Consider the following 16,514-nt stretch of genomic DNA (forward strand, 5'->3'; position numbering starts at 1 on the left):
CGCTGTTTATTGCTCCGACGGTCGCGTCGTTCCGCCGTCCGCTCCGTGCCGGTGCTCCCTGCGGTGCTGCGCGATGGCTGCCCATAGGCGGTACGCCGAGCCGCGCCTGTTGGGGGGGCGGATATGGGGCTGGATGGGGGGGGGGCACGGGGACGTTTCACCCCGTATCCGACCCCCCCCCCCCCGGCGGGCACCTCATCCCCGTGTAGAACAGGTCGTCGCGGGTGGCGGCGCCCAGCAGGTCCCGCAGGGTGAAGCCGTGGGTCAGGAGCTGCGGGAGGTGGCGGTGAGGAGGCCCGGCCCCACGGCATCAGTGGGACGCAGCCCCGTGGTGGGGCTCCGTGTGGCTGCGGGTCTCACCGTGGCTGTGGTGGTCGGGTCTGTGCCGTGTCGCTGCAGCCACTCCAGGAGCAGCGGGTCAGCCCGGCCTCCGGGGCTGCACTCAGGGTATGGGGCTGAGGGTCCCTGCCCCACAGCGGTGTCCCCCCCACAGCGGAGTGTGGGGAGATGGGGCAGCGTGGTGCCCCCCGAGCAAAGCGCCCGCCGTGCCAACCGCTGCCACTCCTGCTCCTTCTCAGCCAGCTGCCGGAGCAGCCTGGGGGGCAGTAGGGATGGGGGTCGGCACTTGTGGGGCACACGGCGCTGCCCCATAGCTGTGCCCAAAGGACGCCCGGCCCCACCTGCCCGTCTGTGCGCGGAGGCGGCGGAGCTGTGCCAGCAGCACTGAGCACCCCGAGCTGGCACTGCGCTCCGTGGGGGCATCAGCTGCATCCTCAGTGCCATCCTGCTGTTGCTCTGTGGGGCACAGGGGGCAAAGCTTGTTGGCACAGCCCGCCCCAAGGGCCATGTCCATGCTGTATGTCCCCTGCTGCCACCCACCTGTCACCAGCACGGCCAGGGCCGCCTGCACTGCCTGGCTGATGGCAGCGTCCAGAGCGAACACCCAGTGAGGCCTGATGTGGTGCTGCCGCAACAGCCGTGTCACCTGGGGGGGAACATGGATGGGCACAGTGTCACCATGCCAAAGCAACCCCGTGCAGGAGCAGCCCCATCCCACACCATGCAGCAGGCGCTCACCACGGCCTGGAAGTAGAGCAGTGGTGCCCGCAGTCGCTGTGCACTGATCCCATCCTCTCGCAGCCTTGCTTGCAGCTGCAGGAGGTCGCGGTGCAGCCGGGGCTGCTGTGGGCACTGGATGTAGCTCTGCAGGCAGCTCAGCAGCTGGGCGATGTGCTCCGAGCTCAGCCGTGGTCCCACCGCGCTCTGCATGGGTGAGATGAGCCCTGAGCTCCATCCCATCCCCACCCCACACTGTGTGTCCCACAGCCCACCTGGCTGTCCTGCAGGGCAGCGGTGATGCGCGGTGCCTCGGCTCTCAGGATGCCCAGCAGGGCGTTGCGATGCTCCATGTCCTTCTGCAGCACGAAGCCGTCCCCGCTCCCCTCGGGTGAGGATGAGCGCAGGGTGAGGTCGGAGCTGCTGCTGCTGTGGGGCAGTGTAGGGCAATGTGGGGCACGGTGGGTCGGGGCTGCCCCACGGCACACGTGGCACGGTGGAACGGTGCCCACCCAAGCCATCCCCAGCGCAGGAGGGGGTGGGGAATGACTGAAGGTGACCAGGAGCCGCCCCAGCTCGGCCTTCCCAAAAGCTGTTATGGGGTTATGGGGAGATCAGCACAGGGGGTGTCGGGCCCCACAGCATCTTCTGTCCCCCCCCAGCCTGTAACAGGGACAGCTGTGCCAGCAGCACAGTGTGGGGCCACCTGTGGGGCACTCACCAGCGGGAGACCAAAATCCAACCCCATGGGACCCCGGGATGCCACCACCCCACACACCTGTGGCCTGGCACCATCTCACCATGGCAGTGTGGTAGGGGGGTGCTGCCCGCTGTGCCCCCCGCCCCAACCCCCTGCATGGCAGGACACCCCCCGGTGCCGTCGGTCCCCACCGCGTCCCCATCGCGGCGCTGCAAGCGGGGTGAGCCACCTGCCAGGGAGAGGAAGGAGTTGGGGGCAGGTCAGCGGGCAGCCACGCCAGGACCCCCCCCCTATTGCCCCCCATCTCACCCCTCGCTGTGGGCACCCTCTGGCTGCGGGCACGGCTGGCACCAGCCAGGAATGGATCCTGCAGCAGCGCAGATGCTGTGGCCCGTTGTGCTGGATCGGCCTCAAAGCAGCGCAGGAGAAAAGCCTTGGCCTCATCCGACATGGAGCCGGGCACCTCCGGGTGCGCCTTGAACATGCCCACCTGCAGGACGGGCTGCACAGGGAACGGCCACCCCAGGGGGGCACTTCGGGGCTGGGGAGCCCTCCTGTCCCCCTCCCCTGTCTCCCCCTCCCGTGGGTACCCTGAACATGGCCGCCTGGGGGCTGCCCAGCTCGTAGAAGGGCGGTTTGCCCGTGGCCATCTCGATGACGGTGCAGCCCAAGGACCAAATATCCGCCGGCTTCCCGTAACCCCACGGCCCTCGGTCGATGATTTCGGGGGCCATATACTGCAGGGTGCCTGGGGGGGGGAGGGAAACGAAGCCCCTGTTTGTCACCCAGACACCCCACAGCCCCCCCTGCCCCCCAACAGGCTGCCCCTACCCGTGAAGCTGTCAGCACTGGGGCTGATCCCCGCCAGCCGCTTGGAGGTGCCGAAGTCGGAGATCTTGAGCACGCCGCTGTACGTGTTGATGAGGACGTTGTCCCCCTGCAACCCCACAATAAAACCCCACCATAAAACCCCACGATAAAACCCTGCAGCCTCCAGCTGTATATCCCCCAAATGGGGCTGGGTATGGAGGGCAGCCCCCTCCTCAGCCCCCCACCTTGATGTCCCGGTGCACGATGTGGTTATCATGGAGGTAGCTGAGCCCGTCGAGGATCTGGCGGGTGTAGAAGACGATGGTGGGCTCGTTGTCCTTCAGGGGACCCCACTTGGAGCGCAGCAGGGACGAGAGGCTCCCTGGGGAGGGGGCAGCACCCACATTCACCCTATGGGTCCCCAACTCCCCCCCACTCCCACCCTCGTAGTGTCGCCCACCTCCGGGCACCTCCTCCATGAAGATCTTGATGAAGCCATCCTGGCTGACGGATCCCAGGTACCGCACGATGTTCCTGTGCCGCAGGCGCTTGTGCAAGGCGAGCTCCTCGTGCAAGGGCTGCGAGTAGCTGCATGCGGGGGGGGGGGTGCACAGGGTGATGGGCTGCACGGAGACCCCCACCCCCACCCCGGCACCGCTGGACCCACCGGCTGTCCCGCTCTGGGATCTCCTTGATGGCGATCCTCACTTGGGTGCCGAGGCAACGCCCGGCGTAGACGACCCCATAAGTGCCCCTTCCCAGCACCACGCGCTCACCCGACTCGTTGTACTCATAGCTGTACTGTGGGGGGGGGACGTGGGGTGGCAGCCGGACCGTCCGGTGCCCCGCACCGCCCGCAGCGCCCCCCTCACCTCCAGGATGGGCTGCGCGCTGCTGGGCGGCTCCTCACCGCCCTGCTTCAATAGGAAGGATCGGATCCGGGCACAGAACCTGCGTGCGGAGCGGGGGCGGTTCCGAGTCGCAGCGATAGAACCGAGCAACCCCCACCATGAGCCACATCCCCGCCCCACACCAGCACAAGGGCTGGAGCCACTTCGGTTCGTCCCTTTTCCTCCCGAGGTTACAGTCTGCCGCTCCCATAGGGGTGGTCTGGGGGTTCCTCCACACCCCAAAAGCAACGCGGGGTCCCCGTGCCCCTCTCTCACCACTGGCAGTGCTGCTGGGAGGGGAAGTACAGCTGGAAATCCTCCTCCGTGTGCAGCACGTAGAGGAAGCAGCCCCGCTCATCGCTCTTGCAGATGCTGTGAGGAAAGGAAAGGACCCCCCTTGTTAACCTCCCCACAAACAGTGGGGTTGGGGTGCAGCCCTCAGGGTGGGGGACGCGCTCACCTGATGCCCCGGATGGATGCGGGTGGGAAATTCCAGCTTGACGCCTCTTTCTGCAGGAAGGAGGAGAAGGGGTGGGTGGGAAACGGCCTGCAGGACCCCCCCCCCAGGACCCCAAACCCGGCCCTACCTCCTCCATGGGGCACACGAGGGTGAGCATCACAGCGGGCTCCTCTGCTGCACTGCACACCTCCAGCCGTGCCGGCTGCAGCACCTTGCCGTGCTCCAGGATGAGGACCTGCAGCCAGCACACATGGTCACCCCGCATCCCCCTCCCCATCCCCAGCTCCCCAGGGCTGCTCCCTACTGGGCACTGTGGCTCAGGCACGAAGGGCTGGCAGGAGGTGAGGAGGAAACCCAGCCAGAAGTCAGCCAGCTCCTGCCGCGCAGACGGCACCGCCGGGCTCTCCTGGAAGTGTTTGTAGAGCAGGAAGGTCTCCATGACGGACACCAGGTACCTGCATGGCGGGCAGTGAGGATGGGGACACCCCATAATCCCCACCAGCTGCAGGGGGTGAGTGTTGGCTGTGCCCAGCCGTGATCCTGCTGCTCACCATCCCGGTGCATTGAGCCTGTAGAGCTTCTCGGAGGCCTGGATGACTTTGCTCAGGTCGTTGGCCAAGATCCCGGCCCCCAGGCAGAAGCCGACGTCCCAGTAGTGCCGCAGCTCCTCCAGGCTGCCCTGACGGCCCTGCAGGCAGCTCAGCTTCACTCCTGGATGTGGGATTGTGAGCCATCAGGGATCAGCTCCTTGATGCTGGAGGGGCTCCCCGTGCAGGTCGGGGCGCACCGATGTGCTGCAGCCGCGGGGAGGTGTGGAAGCGATGGCCGGAGGCGACCAGGAGGACGGCGGCGTTGATGCCTGCGTGGAGGCTGGGCTCCAACTCAAAGGCTTTGCTGTACCTGAGCAGGAGGCATCATCCCAGCTGGGCAATGGGGACAGCGGGTCCCACCTCCCAGGATAAGCCCTCTGTGTGATACAGGGCTCCAGTGATAAGAGACCTCTAAGATCTCCCAGCCCACCCACACTATGTGTGAAGAGAGGGAGAAGTGAGACCCAGGGGGTCCCCAGCCCCATCCCAGCCCCATCCAGCCCCATCCCAGCCCCTTCCCAGCCCCATCCCAGCCCCTTCCCAGCCCCATCCCAGCCCCATCCCAGCCCCTTCCCAGCCCCATCCCAGCCCCTTCCCAGCCCCATCCCAGCCCCTTCCCAGCCCCATCCCAGCCCCATCCCAGCCCCTTCCCAGCCCCATCCCAGCCCCATCCCAGCCTCACCAGCTCAGTGCTCGGTCCCTCATCTCGGTGTCGCTGAGGCCGGAGCTGATGAACGTATCTTTGTAGATGCGGCCGCAGAGGCACAGCAGGTCGGGTGCCGCCGTCTCCTGGTGCTGCACGGCGGGCAGCAGCACCGCCAGAGCCTTCTCACGGTCCCCAGCACGGTTCCGCCTGCGGATGGTGCTGAGCAATAGGGCCGCGCTCTCCCCCCCTATTGCCCTGTGGGGCTGTTGGGACCGGCACTCACCGGCTGAGGGCGAAGGCGTAATGGAAGCGGACGTTGGGCTGCTCGGCCACGTCGCAGGTGGGCAGGGAGTGCAGGGTGTCCACCAGGGAGATGATGGAGTCGTAATCCTGCGGGGACATCCCCTAGAGCTGAGCCTGGACGAGCTTCCTCAGTTCATCCACAGCTCGGGGGTCCCCCGTGCGCCCATCGGGGGGGGGGGGTGATGAGGAGCGGGGACGGCAACGCAGAGCCCGGCTTCTCACCTGAGCGTCGCGGTAGGACAGCAGCAGGCTGACCACGATGTCCAGGCTGAGCAGCTCCACTCTGTCCAGGCGCTGCTGGATGCGCCTCAACTCCCGGCTCAGCTGCTCGCCCCGAAACAGCTCCCGAGCCCGGCGAACATCACGGCGGAGGGTCTCCCGAAAATACCCGCTGTTGGGGGGCGGAGATGTGGGGCTGGGCGGTGCTCCGGCACGAGGCTGGCTGCCCTCCTGTGAGCGCAGTTAGTTTGGCAGCGGGGCCGGGTTGCTGGTACCAGGAGTCGGTGGGGACGCCTTCCAACAGCCGGACGAGCCGCGCCGTCAGCGGGGTGAAGGGCTCCGTGTGGCCGGAGGGCTGGGGGGGCTCAGGGGGGCGCTGCTCAGTGCCGTCCTCGCTGCACAGCACCTCTCCGTGGGCCGTCACCGTGTAGGGGATGAAGGTGTAACTGCCGCACAGGTCCTGGAAGGGGGGTGGGGGGAGGTAGGGCTGAATGGCAGCGCCGTCCCCGTTCACTCCCCGCCCCCCAACCCCCGTCATTTGGGGCTTTGGGCCCCACTGCCGTCATTACGCTCCAGAGTGAACGGTCCCGTTGGCTTTCTGGGGCTGCTCCCAAACCATCCTTGTGCTGCTGTTGTCCCAAACCATCCTTGTGCTGGATGTGTTGCTCTGAGCTGCCCCATAACTCAGCTCTGGGGTTGGGGGTCTCGCACCCTACATGCGCTGCCCACCCCTCTGAGGCTGGGGGAGTTCAACCTCCCCTCCCCCAACCCCCCCCATCAGCACGATGGCAGCGGTGAGAGCAGCGGAGAAGCGTACCGAGTTCTTCTGACAGATGTCCTCCTGGAGAGGGAGGGAGGAGGGACTTAATGAGGAGTTCTGGCTCAAAAGAAATCAGCTGATGGCGAGATCCGGGGTCAAAGTCACCCGGAATGGCCCCCACCCCAGGCAGGGCCACAGACCGCCCTCCCCCCATGGAAAAGGGGGGTCCTTGTGCTCCCTGGTGTCGCAGAGCCCTTTGGGGACCATTTAGATGCCCCCCCCTCCGCACTTCTTCCCAGCTGCCCCATCGGCTCCAGAGGATTTGATGCTTCCCAGGAAAGCAAGCTGGGACTCTGGGACACACAGGGAGCCCCCCCTCCCTTTGGGCACCAGACGGGACCCACTCGGGCTCAGGGTGGGGATTGAAGGCAATGGCACCGAGATGCCCACCCTTCCCCCCCCAGCCCCCCGGCCCAGGTGCCGCTCAGTGCCCGTCCCCACTCACCTGCAGGGCGGGCAGGGCGGTGCGGCGGCAGAGCAGCACGTTGTGGGGCATGTCGAAGCTCTCGCGGATCCCCAAGTGATAGAAAAGCGACGGCTGACAGACGGCATCGCTCAGCTCCACCACGGCCACATCTGTCGGCCACGATGGCATCAAGCACCGCCCCGAGCTGGGAAACCGAGCAACGAGCACAGAGCGGGGAGAAGGGGGGAAGGGGGGAAGAGCGTTTCTCCTCCTCACCTGCGTTGTAGAAGCGCTCCAGGGCTGCGGTGTCCCCCAACGCCAGGAGGCCGAAGGGCACGATGCGCAGGCGGCCCCGCAGCTGGCGGCAGGCGGCCCGCAGGCAGCGCAGCGCCGGGCACGGAGCGTCCTGACAGCTCGGTACGCACACGACGCTCAGCGGCCGCCCGCAACGCGTCCCGCACACCGGGAGGCACATCGTGCCCTCCACAGCCAGAGGGTCCTGCCAGCAGCTGCCCGCCCCGGGGGCTGCCATGGGATGGGGATGGAGGGGGGGGTTCGGGGTGATGCTGAGCACCGAAATCTGAGCAGGGAGAGCAGGAATGGAGGGCTGGGAAAAGCCCAAACCCAGCACCAGGAGAGGCCAAAAACTGCGCTGGGTGAACTCAAACTGAACAGCAGGACAGACCCAACACCGGCACCGGGAGAGCCCGAATCCTGCACCGGGAGAGCCCGAATCCTGCACCGGGACGGCCCCAAAGCCCGCAGCAGGACAGCTCCAAGCCTGCACAGGCAGAACTCCAACCCTGCACTCAGAAAGCCCCAAATCCCTCCCCAGGAAATCCCCGAACCGCTCACCCACAAGAGCCCAAATCCCGCACTGAGGAAGCACGAAACCCGCGTCGGGAGAGCCCCGAACTCCGCACAGAGAGAACCCAAAGCGTGCACCAAGAGAGCCCCAAACCCACAGCAGGACACCCCAAACCCCACAGCAGGACACCCCCAAACCCACAGCAGGACACCCCAGACCCGCACCAGGACAGCCCCGCCCCCCGCCCCGCACAGCAGAACCCGCTCCCCGCTCCGCCCCGCTCCCCACCGCCGAACCGGTCCGGTTCCGTGCCGGCTGCGCTCTTTGGGTCCGGTTCCCCCCCCCACGGCACCGAGCTCCGCCCCGCCCCGCCCCGGGCACCGGCACCGCTTCCGCCTGTCCCGGAGTGACTCAGCGCGGCCGCGTGGGGACGGGACGGGACCTATAGGATCCGACGGGATGGGACAGGACCCTACAGGACCCGATGGGATGGGGCCTACAGGACCTGACGGGACAAAACCCTTTAGGACTCAATGGGACGGGGTGGGACTGTGTAGGACCTGATGGAATAGGATGGAACCCTGCAGGACCTGATGGGATGGGACAGAACCCTATAGAACCTAATGGGACAGGACCTATAGGACCCAGTGTGATGGGATGTAACCTTCTAGGACCCAATGGGTTGGGATGGAACCTATAGGACCCAATGGGACAGGACAGAACCCTACAGGACCTGATGGGACAGGATTTATTGAACCAAATGGGATGGGATTAGATCTATAGGATGCAGTGGAATGGGGCAGAATCCTACAGAACCTGATGGGATGGGATCTATAGGACCCAATAGGACAGGACAGAACTCTATAGGATCTGATGGGATGGGATCCTAAAGTACCCAGTGGGATGGAATGGGACCCTATAGGACCCAATGGGACGGGACAGAACCCTATAGGACCTGGTGGGATGGGATGAGACCTTATAGGACCCAATGGGCCAGGATCTATATGACAGAACACTATAGGGCCCAATGGGATGGGATGGGACAGGATCTAATAGGACCCAGTGGAATGGGATGGGACCCTATAGGACCTGATGGGATGGGACAGGATCTAATAGGACCCTGTGGAATGGGATGGGACCCTATAGAACCCAATGGGACAGGACCTATAGGACCCAATGGGACAAGACAGAACCCCAGGGGAAGGGACCTCTAGGACCTGATGGGACAGGACATAACCCTTAAGGACCCGATGGGATGGGCCCCTATAGGACCCAATGGAATAGGATAGAACCCTATAGGACCTGATGGGATGGAACCCTATAGGACCCGATGGGACGAGACCCACAGCAGCGGGTGCTGCTCCCATCCTGGTGGCACCAGTCACAAAGTAGGTGCTGAGGAAAGGGGAAGCTGTGGGGCCACAGCGAGTTCCTTCCCCCTTTGCTGTGGGGCACACAGGGGTGGGGTGAGGGGAAGCTGTGGTTTTCCTGGGTCTGGGGGTGGGCAGTGCCCGGTGTGTCCATCACGTCCTCATCACCTCCCACCCCCCCATCTCCCCCCAGAGCCAGTTAAGGGACATTAATGGGGAGAGGGGACATGGGAAGGGGGTAACCACGACACAGACACCAGGCATGGGAGGAAAGTCCTTTATTGGGTCTCTGCCCCTGCTGTGCCAGCCCTGGGTTGGGGGGCAAACAGCCCCCATCCTCCTACCCACACTGCTTCCTCCTGGGGGGGGTTGTGTGGGAGGCAAAGCTGGGCTGGATGAGCCCCCCCCCCCCCAATGCCATTGGGGAGCACTGGGAACACCCCAGCAGCATCTCATGCCACACTGGGGACATCAGACCCATTGACACCCCCCGACCCATCCCCAGGTGCAGCCCCCCCCGAGCAGAGCCAGCTTTGCATAGTTGTGGTGCAGGTTGGGGTCCCGCAGCTGGAAGGGGGGGGGGGGGCTTTGGGATGGTCCCGGTGTGGGATGGGGACACAGAGGGGGTCTCTTCTCCACCTCCCTGGGGGAGTGAGGGGGGCATCGCCCTGAGCTCAGATCCTGAAGCAGCAGGTAGAGAAGAGTGCATTGCAGGAAGGGCCGGGGGGGGCACAGCACCCACTGCACAGCACCCACTGCACAGCACCCACCCCACTGCCCCCCAACAACCCATGGGGGAGGGGGGCGTCCCATATCTGGGATGTGAGGGGGATGGGAGCTGCTGCAGGGGAGGGATGGGGGGCACAGGAGCTCTGCAGGCTTTACCCCCCCCCCCCACCTCCACGCCCCCCGACACGAGACACACGGACACCACCCGGCAGAGTTTAATGGGGGCAACGGGAGCAACAAACCTGATCCCACAGCACACAGCACGCAGCCCCCTCCCCAAAACAGCACACAGAGGGAGGGGGGACACACAGGGACCTCCGTATCCATCGTGTCCCCCCCCCCCAACCCAGGAACACAAAGGCACAACAACAGCACACAGCAAGGTCCCGGCTCTGCTGCTGGGGGGGGGGGACACTGGGGACAGCGGGGTCTCAGGGCTGGGAGGGGACAGCATGTGGGGCCGGGACCCTGCAGGATGCGATGGCACCGGGATGCTGGAGCCAGAACAAAGAGGGGACCCCCACACGGTACAGTGGGGGTTGGGGGGGGGATACACGCTGCTGGGCGCTCTCTAATAGGGCTGCAGCCCCCACCCCAGCGAGGGGCTCAATGGGACGGGGGCTGCCCGCCGCCTCCTTGGGGACACGGCAGAAGGGACGGGGGTGTGGGGTCACTGCACAGCAAACAGCAGAGAACCCCCCCGCCGTGCAGAGCAGGAAGGTGGGGATGAGCCCCTTCCCCCAGGGGGAGCTGTGGGGCAGAAGAGCAGCCCCCTCCCCATCCTCTGGCAGCACTCGGCACCTACTGGTTGTCCTCTCTGGCAGCGTGCAAGGAAAGAGAGGGGCACGACCCCCCTGTGTTAGAAGCCCCACGGTGGGTACGGGGAGGGGCTGGGGGAGCTTTGGACCCCTATGGGTGGGTCTGGGGGCTGCACGGCCCCTATGGGAAGCAGCGGGGCAGCAGCACACGGACACAGAAAGGGTTCAAACCACATGGAAACAAGGGAGGACACCCCCAGACCCCCTGATCCTCCCCACCCCCATGGGAAGGGACGGACAAACAGGACGCAGCACCCCATGGTGAGACGGGACGTGGTGGGATGGTGGGGCTGCCCCATAGCGTCGGTGTGACCCCCCCCCTCCATCAGTGCCCCACGGAGGAGCCTTACAGCGTTTGGTAGGTGCTGTCCTTGGACTTGATGAACTTGAGGATGAAGAAGAGCACGGCCTGCACGCTGAGCACCAGCACCATGCCGCCCACAAAGCTGGCCGTGTCGAAGCCCGGAGGCTGGAACTCGGGGCTGCCCGTCAGCGGGGCATGCGTGGTGCTGCTCCCTATGGGACAGCGTGGGGCTACGGGGGCTGACGGCCCCATGGCTGACACCCCCTCCCCCCTTCCCCCACGAAGGATGGGGTCCAGCAGGGGGGAAGGGCTCGGCCCCTTTTGCTGGAGCAGCGCGGGGGCATCAATAATGCAGAGCCGCGGCTCCGGTTACGGCCGCATTTAGCCCGGTGCTCTCCAGTTCCCGTTTCCTGGAAGAGGCTCCACTCCCGGCCCCATCCCAGCTGCCCGCCCCCTCTGCTGCACACACAGGATCTGCTGCTGCTCCCCGGGGCCCCCCAGCCCATCCTACAGTGCTGCGGTGTGGGGTGAAGAGCTGTGGGGCTGGGGCAGGGCTGGCACCGTGAGCACAGCTGGGGCTCAAAGCCCACTGGTGTGACCCCGAGAGCACAGCACTGCTCATCCACGGGGACAGGAAATGGCGTCCCATCACACACCGTGCCATCTCATTCTGGTCCATCCCATCCCATGCTATCCAACCCCATCCCATCCCAACTCATCCCAACCCATCCCATCCCATGCTCTCCTACCTATCCCATCCATCCCATCCCATCCCATCCCATCCCTACCTATCCCATCTCATGCCACCCCATCCCATGCTATCCTACCCCAATCCACCCATCCCATCCCTACCTATCCCATCTCATGCCACCCCATCCCATGCCACCCCATCCCATGCCATCCCATCCCATTCTATCCCATCCCATTCTATCCCATCCCATTCCATCCCATCCCATTCCATCCCATCCCATTCCATCCCATCCCATTCCATCCCATCCCATTCCATCCCATCCCATTCTATCCCATCCCATTCTATCCCATCCCATTCCATCCCATCCCATTCCATCCCATCCCATTCCATCCCATCCCATTCCATCCCATCCCATTCTATCCCATCCCATTCTATCCCATCCCATTCCATCCCATCCCATTCCATCCCATCCCATTCCATCCCATCCCATCCCATTCCATCCCATCCCATTCCATCCCATCCCATTCTATCCCATCCCATTCTATCCCATCCCATTCCATCCCATCCCATTCCATCCCATCCCATTCTATCCCATCCCATTCTATCCCATCCCATTCTATCCCATCCCATTCTATCCCACCCCAACCCCACTCACGTGGGGAGCGCGTTGCTGGCTCCTTGCTAGGGAACCGTGGTGGCTCTTTGGTGGGGGATTTCAGTGCTGCTGGAGACAAAGCAGAGGACAGGAGGCAGGAGGGCTGCAGGGGGCAGAGCCACGCGTGGTCCCATCCCCATTGCAGCCCCGTGGCTGCAGGTTTACCTGGGCACAGGGCACTGCTGTTGTAGAGCACACACGAGTCCCGCGCAGCCGCCCCGCTGTGTATGCAGCTCCACGTCTCTGCAGGGAAGGGGGGCAGGGGGCTCCCATGGGGGCTCTGGGGTTCGCTGCTCCCCCAGACCCATCTGGGCCCGGAGCCCCCACCCCAGGCTGAAGGACGAAGGGCAGCGGGAGGGGGGGGGGGTGCAGCGCCCACCTGGTGCCCCGCAGCCCCCCCAGAGGCAGCCGGTGCCGTTGGGTGCTGGAGGGGCGGCCGTGCAGAGCTGGCAGGACAGCAGCTCCCTGCATTCTGCAAAGGGAGAAATGGGGTCAGGGCCGGGTCCGACCCACAGCTCCGAGTGGGAAGGACCGCTGACCCCTCGTGGTGGGGAGCAGAGTCCCATAGGGCGGACCTCCCTCACCCCAAAGCACCCCACAGGGCTCACCACGTTGCCCACAGCCATAGGACGGGGATCCTTTGGGGGCTGCCCCATCCCGGTGCCTCTCTGCCCCATAGCAGCCCCACCACCCCACCACCGTGAGTCACTGCTGTGCCAACAGCTCCCCCCCCCCCCCCACACACACACACTCATCATTAATTAAAGGCAATGTCAGCAATGAGGCCCCGCTCCGGGTGCCCCCCACACCCCACATCCCAGCAGCGTTCTCACACCCTCATTATGGGACCCGGAGCCGTTCTCATGGGGGTCAGCGGGGCCTGGGGGGGGGGCGGGGGGTGATCAGCCCATCCCGGGGGTTTTGTGATGAGCCGCTAATCCGGAGCTGGAGGATGGGAGAAGGGCTGTGCATTATTGATGCTGAGCTGCACGCGGGGGGGGGATGCGAGGGGGGGGGGGGGCAGGAAGAGCCGCTTCGCTCCCCCTGTGGGTTCTCAGCGCTTGGACCCCATTGGGTGCCCCCCCCCCTCCCAGTACCTGTGGGTCGCGGCCCCAAAGCGCTGCCAAGGGGGGAGAGGCGGGCACCGCGCTGAGGGCACGAAGGGGGGGGAAGGAGGGGGGGGGGCCGTCGGAAGGCGACCCCCAAAGTTCGCTTTACCCTCCTCTCCTCCAGCCCCCCCCCACCCCGCGGGGCCGCTCCTCACCTGCGCGGGTGGCGGCGGGTCCCTGAGCGCACAGAACCGCGCAAAGCACCGCGCAAAACACCGCGCAGCGCAGCGCTCCGGAGCACGTGGGGGTCATGGCCCGGCCCGGTTCGTCCCGTTCGGTCCCGCTGCGGAGCTCCCGGGAGGAGCTGAACGGAGCGGGAACGTCCGCGCCCTCGGGGGTGGGAAGGGAGAGCGGGGGGGGGGGGCGGCCCCGCCTCGTTCTGCCCCGCCTCCCCCCCCCTCAACCCCCTCCTTTCTGCGGGGGGGCCCCGTGGGAAAGCGGCGGCTGCGGGACGGAGCGCACCCGGAGTGCGGCGGACACGCATCGCCGTGTTCGGAGCCATCGTGTCCCATTCAGGGAAGGGCCGCCTCCCTTCGGGGCAGCGCCGTCGGGGGAACCTTCAGCGCTATAACAGCGCAGCCCCCCGACCCCCCGCCGTCCAATCCCAGCTCTGAGGCGGTCCCAACGCGGGGGGGGGGGGCACGCAGGTTCCCCCCCCTCCCCCCCGCCCTTCCCGCAGCCCCACTCCGGCGGTTTCCGGCACTCCCGGTCATTCATTATTACGGGTTTATGATGATGGTTAATTATTCCCGGCTCCCCCCGGCAACGATGCGGTGAGGGGAACCCGGGTCGTGGGGTGGGGGTGGGGATGGGGGGGGGGGGATGCGGGCGTGGGCCGGGGGGGGGGGAGGGGAGGGGGCTGTTTTTATGAATGGGGCTCTCCCGCCTCGCTGCGATTACGATGCGGCGCGCGCGCGCGCCCGCGCTGCCTCGCGAAGCGCTGATTGGCTCCGCCGTGCGCTGACGTCACGGGAGGGTGAGCGGGGGCTGCGGGGGGGGAGGCGGTGATTCACAACTCGGAACCCCCTTTTCAAACCCCCCCCCAACAACAACAACGCGGCGGGGTTCGGTCGGTATAACTCGGCAGCGCACATGGATGAGGGGCGGCACAGCACAGCCCGGGGCCGGCAGGACGACAGGTGAGTGTCTGGCACGGGTGGGGGGCACTGGGATGCACTGGGACGCACTGGGATGGACTGGGATGCGCTGGGATGGACTGGGATGGACTGGGATGGACTGGGATGCATTGGGACTTGGGTGGGTACTGGGATGGGAGACGCTGAGATGAGGGGATGCTGATATGGGGGGGTGTTGGGATGGAGGAGAACTGGAAGACACTGAGATTGGAGGGGACACTGGGATGGGGGACACTGGGATGCACTGGGATTGGGGTTGGCACTGGGATGGGGGCTGATGGGATGAAGGACCACTGGGATGAACTGGGATGGGAAGGCAACGGGATGGGGGATACTGGGGAAGGTGGTGGAGCTGGGATGAAGGACACTGAGATGGGGGGTGCTGGGATGGGGGGTGCTGGGATGCACTGGGATGGGAAGGCAGTGGGATGGGGGGGATACTGGGGAAGGGCTGCCAACCCATTAAGGTAAATGGCCACGGGAAGGGCACCAGGGGTACCCCGCACCCTTAGGGCTGTGCTGCCCACTCAGTGCCCCCTCAAACCCCAGAGCAGCCCCCTCTCCCTCATCTAAGGGTGCCGAGGGCGCAGGCTCGAACCCATGCGGTGGGACTGCCCCATAACCTCCCCTCCTCACTTCTGGGGTGGGGGGGGGGCAGGATTTACCCACCACGTTTCACGTCACTCAGATCCCCACGTGCTGCGGGTGCTGCCCCGCAGGTGGGCGCTGAGAGTTGCCTCTGGCTTTACCCCCAATAGGTGACCCCCCTCCTAACCCCGTCACCATGATGGAGCTGGGAGCCCCCAACGCAAGTACGGGGCGGCACAGCAGCTTCGGGGCGCAGAATGGCAGCGTTGTCTCCTGGGAGCTGCAGTCCGCGCTCCAACCTTCCCCTTTGGAGCCGTGGGAAGTCGTGCTGTGCGTCTCCGGTACCGTCATCAGCTGCGAGAACGCGGCGGTGCTGGCGGTGCTGGCGGTGCTGATGGTGACTCCGTCGTTCCGTGCGCCCACGTTCCTCCTGACGGGCAGTTTGGCGGCCGCCGACCTGCTGGTGGGGCTGAGCCTCGTCGTGCGCTTCGCCTCCATCTACCTGGCGCCGTCGGAGCCGCTTCGTTTGGGGACGGCGGGGCTGCTGCTCACCGCCTGCACCGCCAGCGTCTGCACCGTGCTGGCCATCGCCGCCGAGCGCTTCGTGTCGCTGCGCAACGCGCTCACCTACAGCTCGGCTCGGGCGGGCGGCCGGACCCGGCTGACGGTGCTGCTCACCTGGGGGGCGTCGCTGTGCTGCGGGCTGCTGCCGGCGCTGCGCTGGAACTGCGTGCGGGATCCATCCTCCTGCGGGCCCGTCCGGCCGCTCAGCGGGCGGCACCTCGCCGCGTTCTCCGTCTCCATCCTGGCCGCCTTCGCGGTGCTGCTGCAGCTCTACGCTCACGTCTGTCGCATCGCCCGGCGCCACGCTCGGCTCGTGGCCGCGCAGCAGAGGCAGCTGGCCGGGCAGGGGGGCGAGCAAACCTCGCGCAGAGGGGCGGCCACGCTGCTGGTGACGCTGGGAGCCTTCGCGTCGTGCTGGCTGCCCTTCGCCGCGCTCTGCCTGTCGCCTCGCCGCCCCCCCGCCCACCTCCCGCTGCTGCCCGCAGCCGCCAGCTCCGTCCTCAACCCGCTCATCTACGCCTTCCGTACCCGCGAGCTCCGGAAGGTTCTATGGGCGCTGTGCTGCGGATGCCGTGACACCACGATGCCGTTCCGCTCCCGGAGCCCCACCGACGTCTGACGGTACCCAGGGGAGCCGTGAGTGGCACCCGGTGCTGCTGGTTGGCACCCGGTTGGGCCGGTTGTGCCCAATGAGGTGTTACCGTCACCTGATGGCGTCACTCCCGCTGCTGCCGCTGCTTTCCGGATGGGGGGGTGCCCCCACGAGACCCCCATAAGAGCATCCGGGGCTGCCCCACATCCCCACCGAAGCGTTCCTTTGCACAATGGGGTGGAGTTGCACT

At 66.1% G+C, this 16,514-nt stretch overlaps 3 protein-coding genes across 4 annotated transcripts; 1 reads left to right on the top strand and 2 right to left on the bottom strand.

Annotated features, from left to right (window-relative positions):
- Positions 1-6: 6 nt before the first annotated feature.
- MAP3K6 (mitogen-activated protein kinase kinase kinase 6) lies at positions 7-8,041 on the bottom strand. Its single transcript, XM_072355339.1, has 29 exons — positions 7,997-8,041; positions 7,177-7,480; positions 6,940-7,070; positions 6,492-6,515; positions 5,950-6,134; positions 5,678-5,846; positions 5,436-5,542; positions 5,189-5,359; positions 4,704-4,816; positions 4,468-4,627; positions 4,221-4,371; positions 4,044-4,151; positions 3,917-3,966; positions 3,733-3,828; positions 3,439-3,517; positions 3,234-3,367; positions 3,027-3,154; positions 2,812-2,948; positions 2,588-2,693; positions 2,347-2,504; positions 2,066-2,246; positions 1,835-1,985; positions 1,332-1,485; positions 1,078-1,263; positions 880-985; positions 681-795; positions 361-595; positions 195-271; positions 7-106 (listed from the first exon to the last, which is right to left on the bottom strand). Exons 2-29 carry the CDS (start codon positions 7,430-7,432, stop codon positions 7-9), a joined length of 3,768 nt encoding a protein of 1,255 aa, XP_072211440.1. The 5' UTR covers positions 7,433-7,480; positions 7,997-8,041.
- A 1,301-nt stretch (positions 8,042-9,342) lies between these two features.
- On the bottom strand, positions 9,343-13,869 carry CD164L2 (CD164 molecule like 2). 2 transcript variants are annotated; one of them, XM_072355727.1, is made up of 6 exons: positions 13,540-13,869; positions 12,655-12,747; positions 12,441-12,518; positions 12,276-12,341; positions 10,976-11,141; positions 9,343-10,624 (listed from the first exon to the last, which is right to left on the bottom strand). In XM_072355727.1, exons 1-6 carry the CDS (start codon positions 13,634-13,636, stop codon positions 10,609-10,611), a joined length of 516 nt encoding a protein of 171 aa, XP_072211828.1. In that variant the 5' UTR covers positions 13,637-13,869; the 3' UTR covers positions 9,343-10,608. The 2 variants fall into 2 exon arrangements, with proteins under 2 accessions (XP_072211828.1, XP_072211826.1); XM_072355725.1 differs by having other exon boundaries at positions 9,374-10,624; positions 12,276-12,344; positions 13,540-13,865.
- Positions 13,870-14,253: 384 nt separating this feature from the next.
- On the top strand, positions 14,254-16,505 carry GPR3 (G protein-coupled receptor 3). The gene is made up of 2 exons (XM_072355724.1): positions 14,254-14,523; positions 15,279-16,505. Exons 1-2 carry the CDS (start codon positions 14,481-14,483, stop codon positions 16,289-16,291), a joined length of 1,056 nt encoding a protein of 351 aa, XP_072211825.1. The 5' UTR covers positions 14,254-14,480; the 3' UTR covers positions 16,292-16,505.
- The last annotated feature ends 9 nt before the right edge of the window (positions 16,506-16,514 follow it).

Source organism: Excalfactoria chinensis, chromosome 22 (assembly GCF_039878825.1).
Source record: "Excalfactoria chinensis isolate bCotChi1 chromosome 22, bCotChi1.hap2, whole genome shotgun sequence".
NCBI classification, from domain to species: Eukaryota; Metazoa; Chordata; class Aves; order Galliformes; family Phasianidae; genus Excalfactoria; species Excalfactoria chinensis.

What these genes read in the sequence shown, in the direction of transcription:
- GPR3 (XM_072355724.1), top strand. Translation starts at nt 14,481, where the DNA reads ATGAGGGGCGGCACAGCACAGCCCGGGGCCGGCAGGACGACAG. An exon ending in CGGGGCCGGCAGGACGACAG is followed by an intron (nt 14,524 to 15,278) that starts GTGAGTGTCTGG and finishes TACCCCCAATAG; the next exon opens with GTGACCCCCCTCCTAACCCC.
- CD164L2 (XM_072355725.1), bottom strand. Translation starts at nt 13,636, where the DNA reads ATGACCCCCACGTGCTCCGGAGCGCTGCGCTGCGCGGTGTTTTGCGCG. An exon ending in ACCCGCCGCCACCCGCGCAG is followed by an intron (nt 12,748 to 13,539) that starts GTGAGGAGCGGC and finishes CTCCCTTTGCAG; the next exon opens with AATGCAGGGAGCTGCTGTCC. An exon ending in GGGGGGCTGCGGGGCACCAG is followed by an intron (nt 12,519 to 12,654) that starts GTGGGCGCTGCA and finishes CCTTCCCTGCAG; the next exon opens with AGACGTGGAGCTGCATACAC.
- MAP3K6 (XM_072355339.1), bottom strand. Translation starts at nt 7,432, where the DNA reads ATGGCAGCCCCCGGGGCGGGCAGCTGCTGGCAGGACCCTCTGGCTGTG. An exon ending in CAGTGCTGACAGCTTCACGG is followed by an intron (nt 2,505 to 2,587) that starts GTAGGGGCAGCC and finishes TCCCCCCCCCAG; the next exon opens with GCACCCTGCAGTATATGGCC. An exon ending in CTGCCCTGCAGGACAGCCAG is followed by an intron (nt 1,264 to 1,331) that starts GTGGGCTGTGGG and finishes TCACCCATGCAG; the next exon opens with AGCGCGGTGGGACCACGGCT.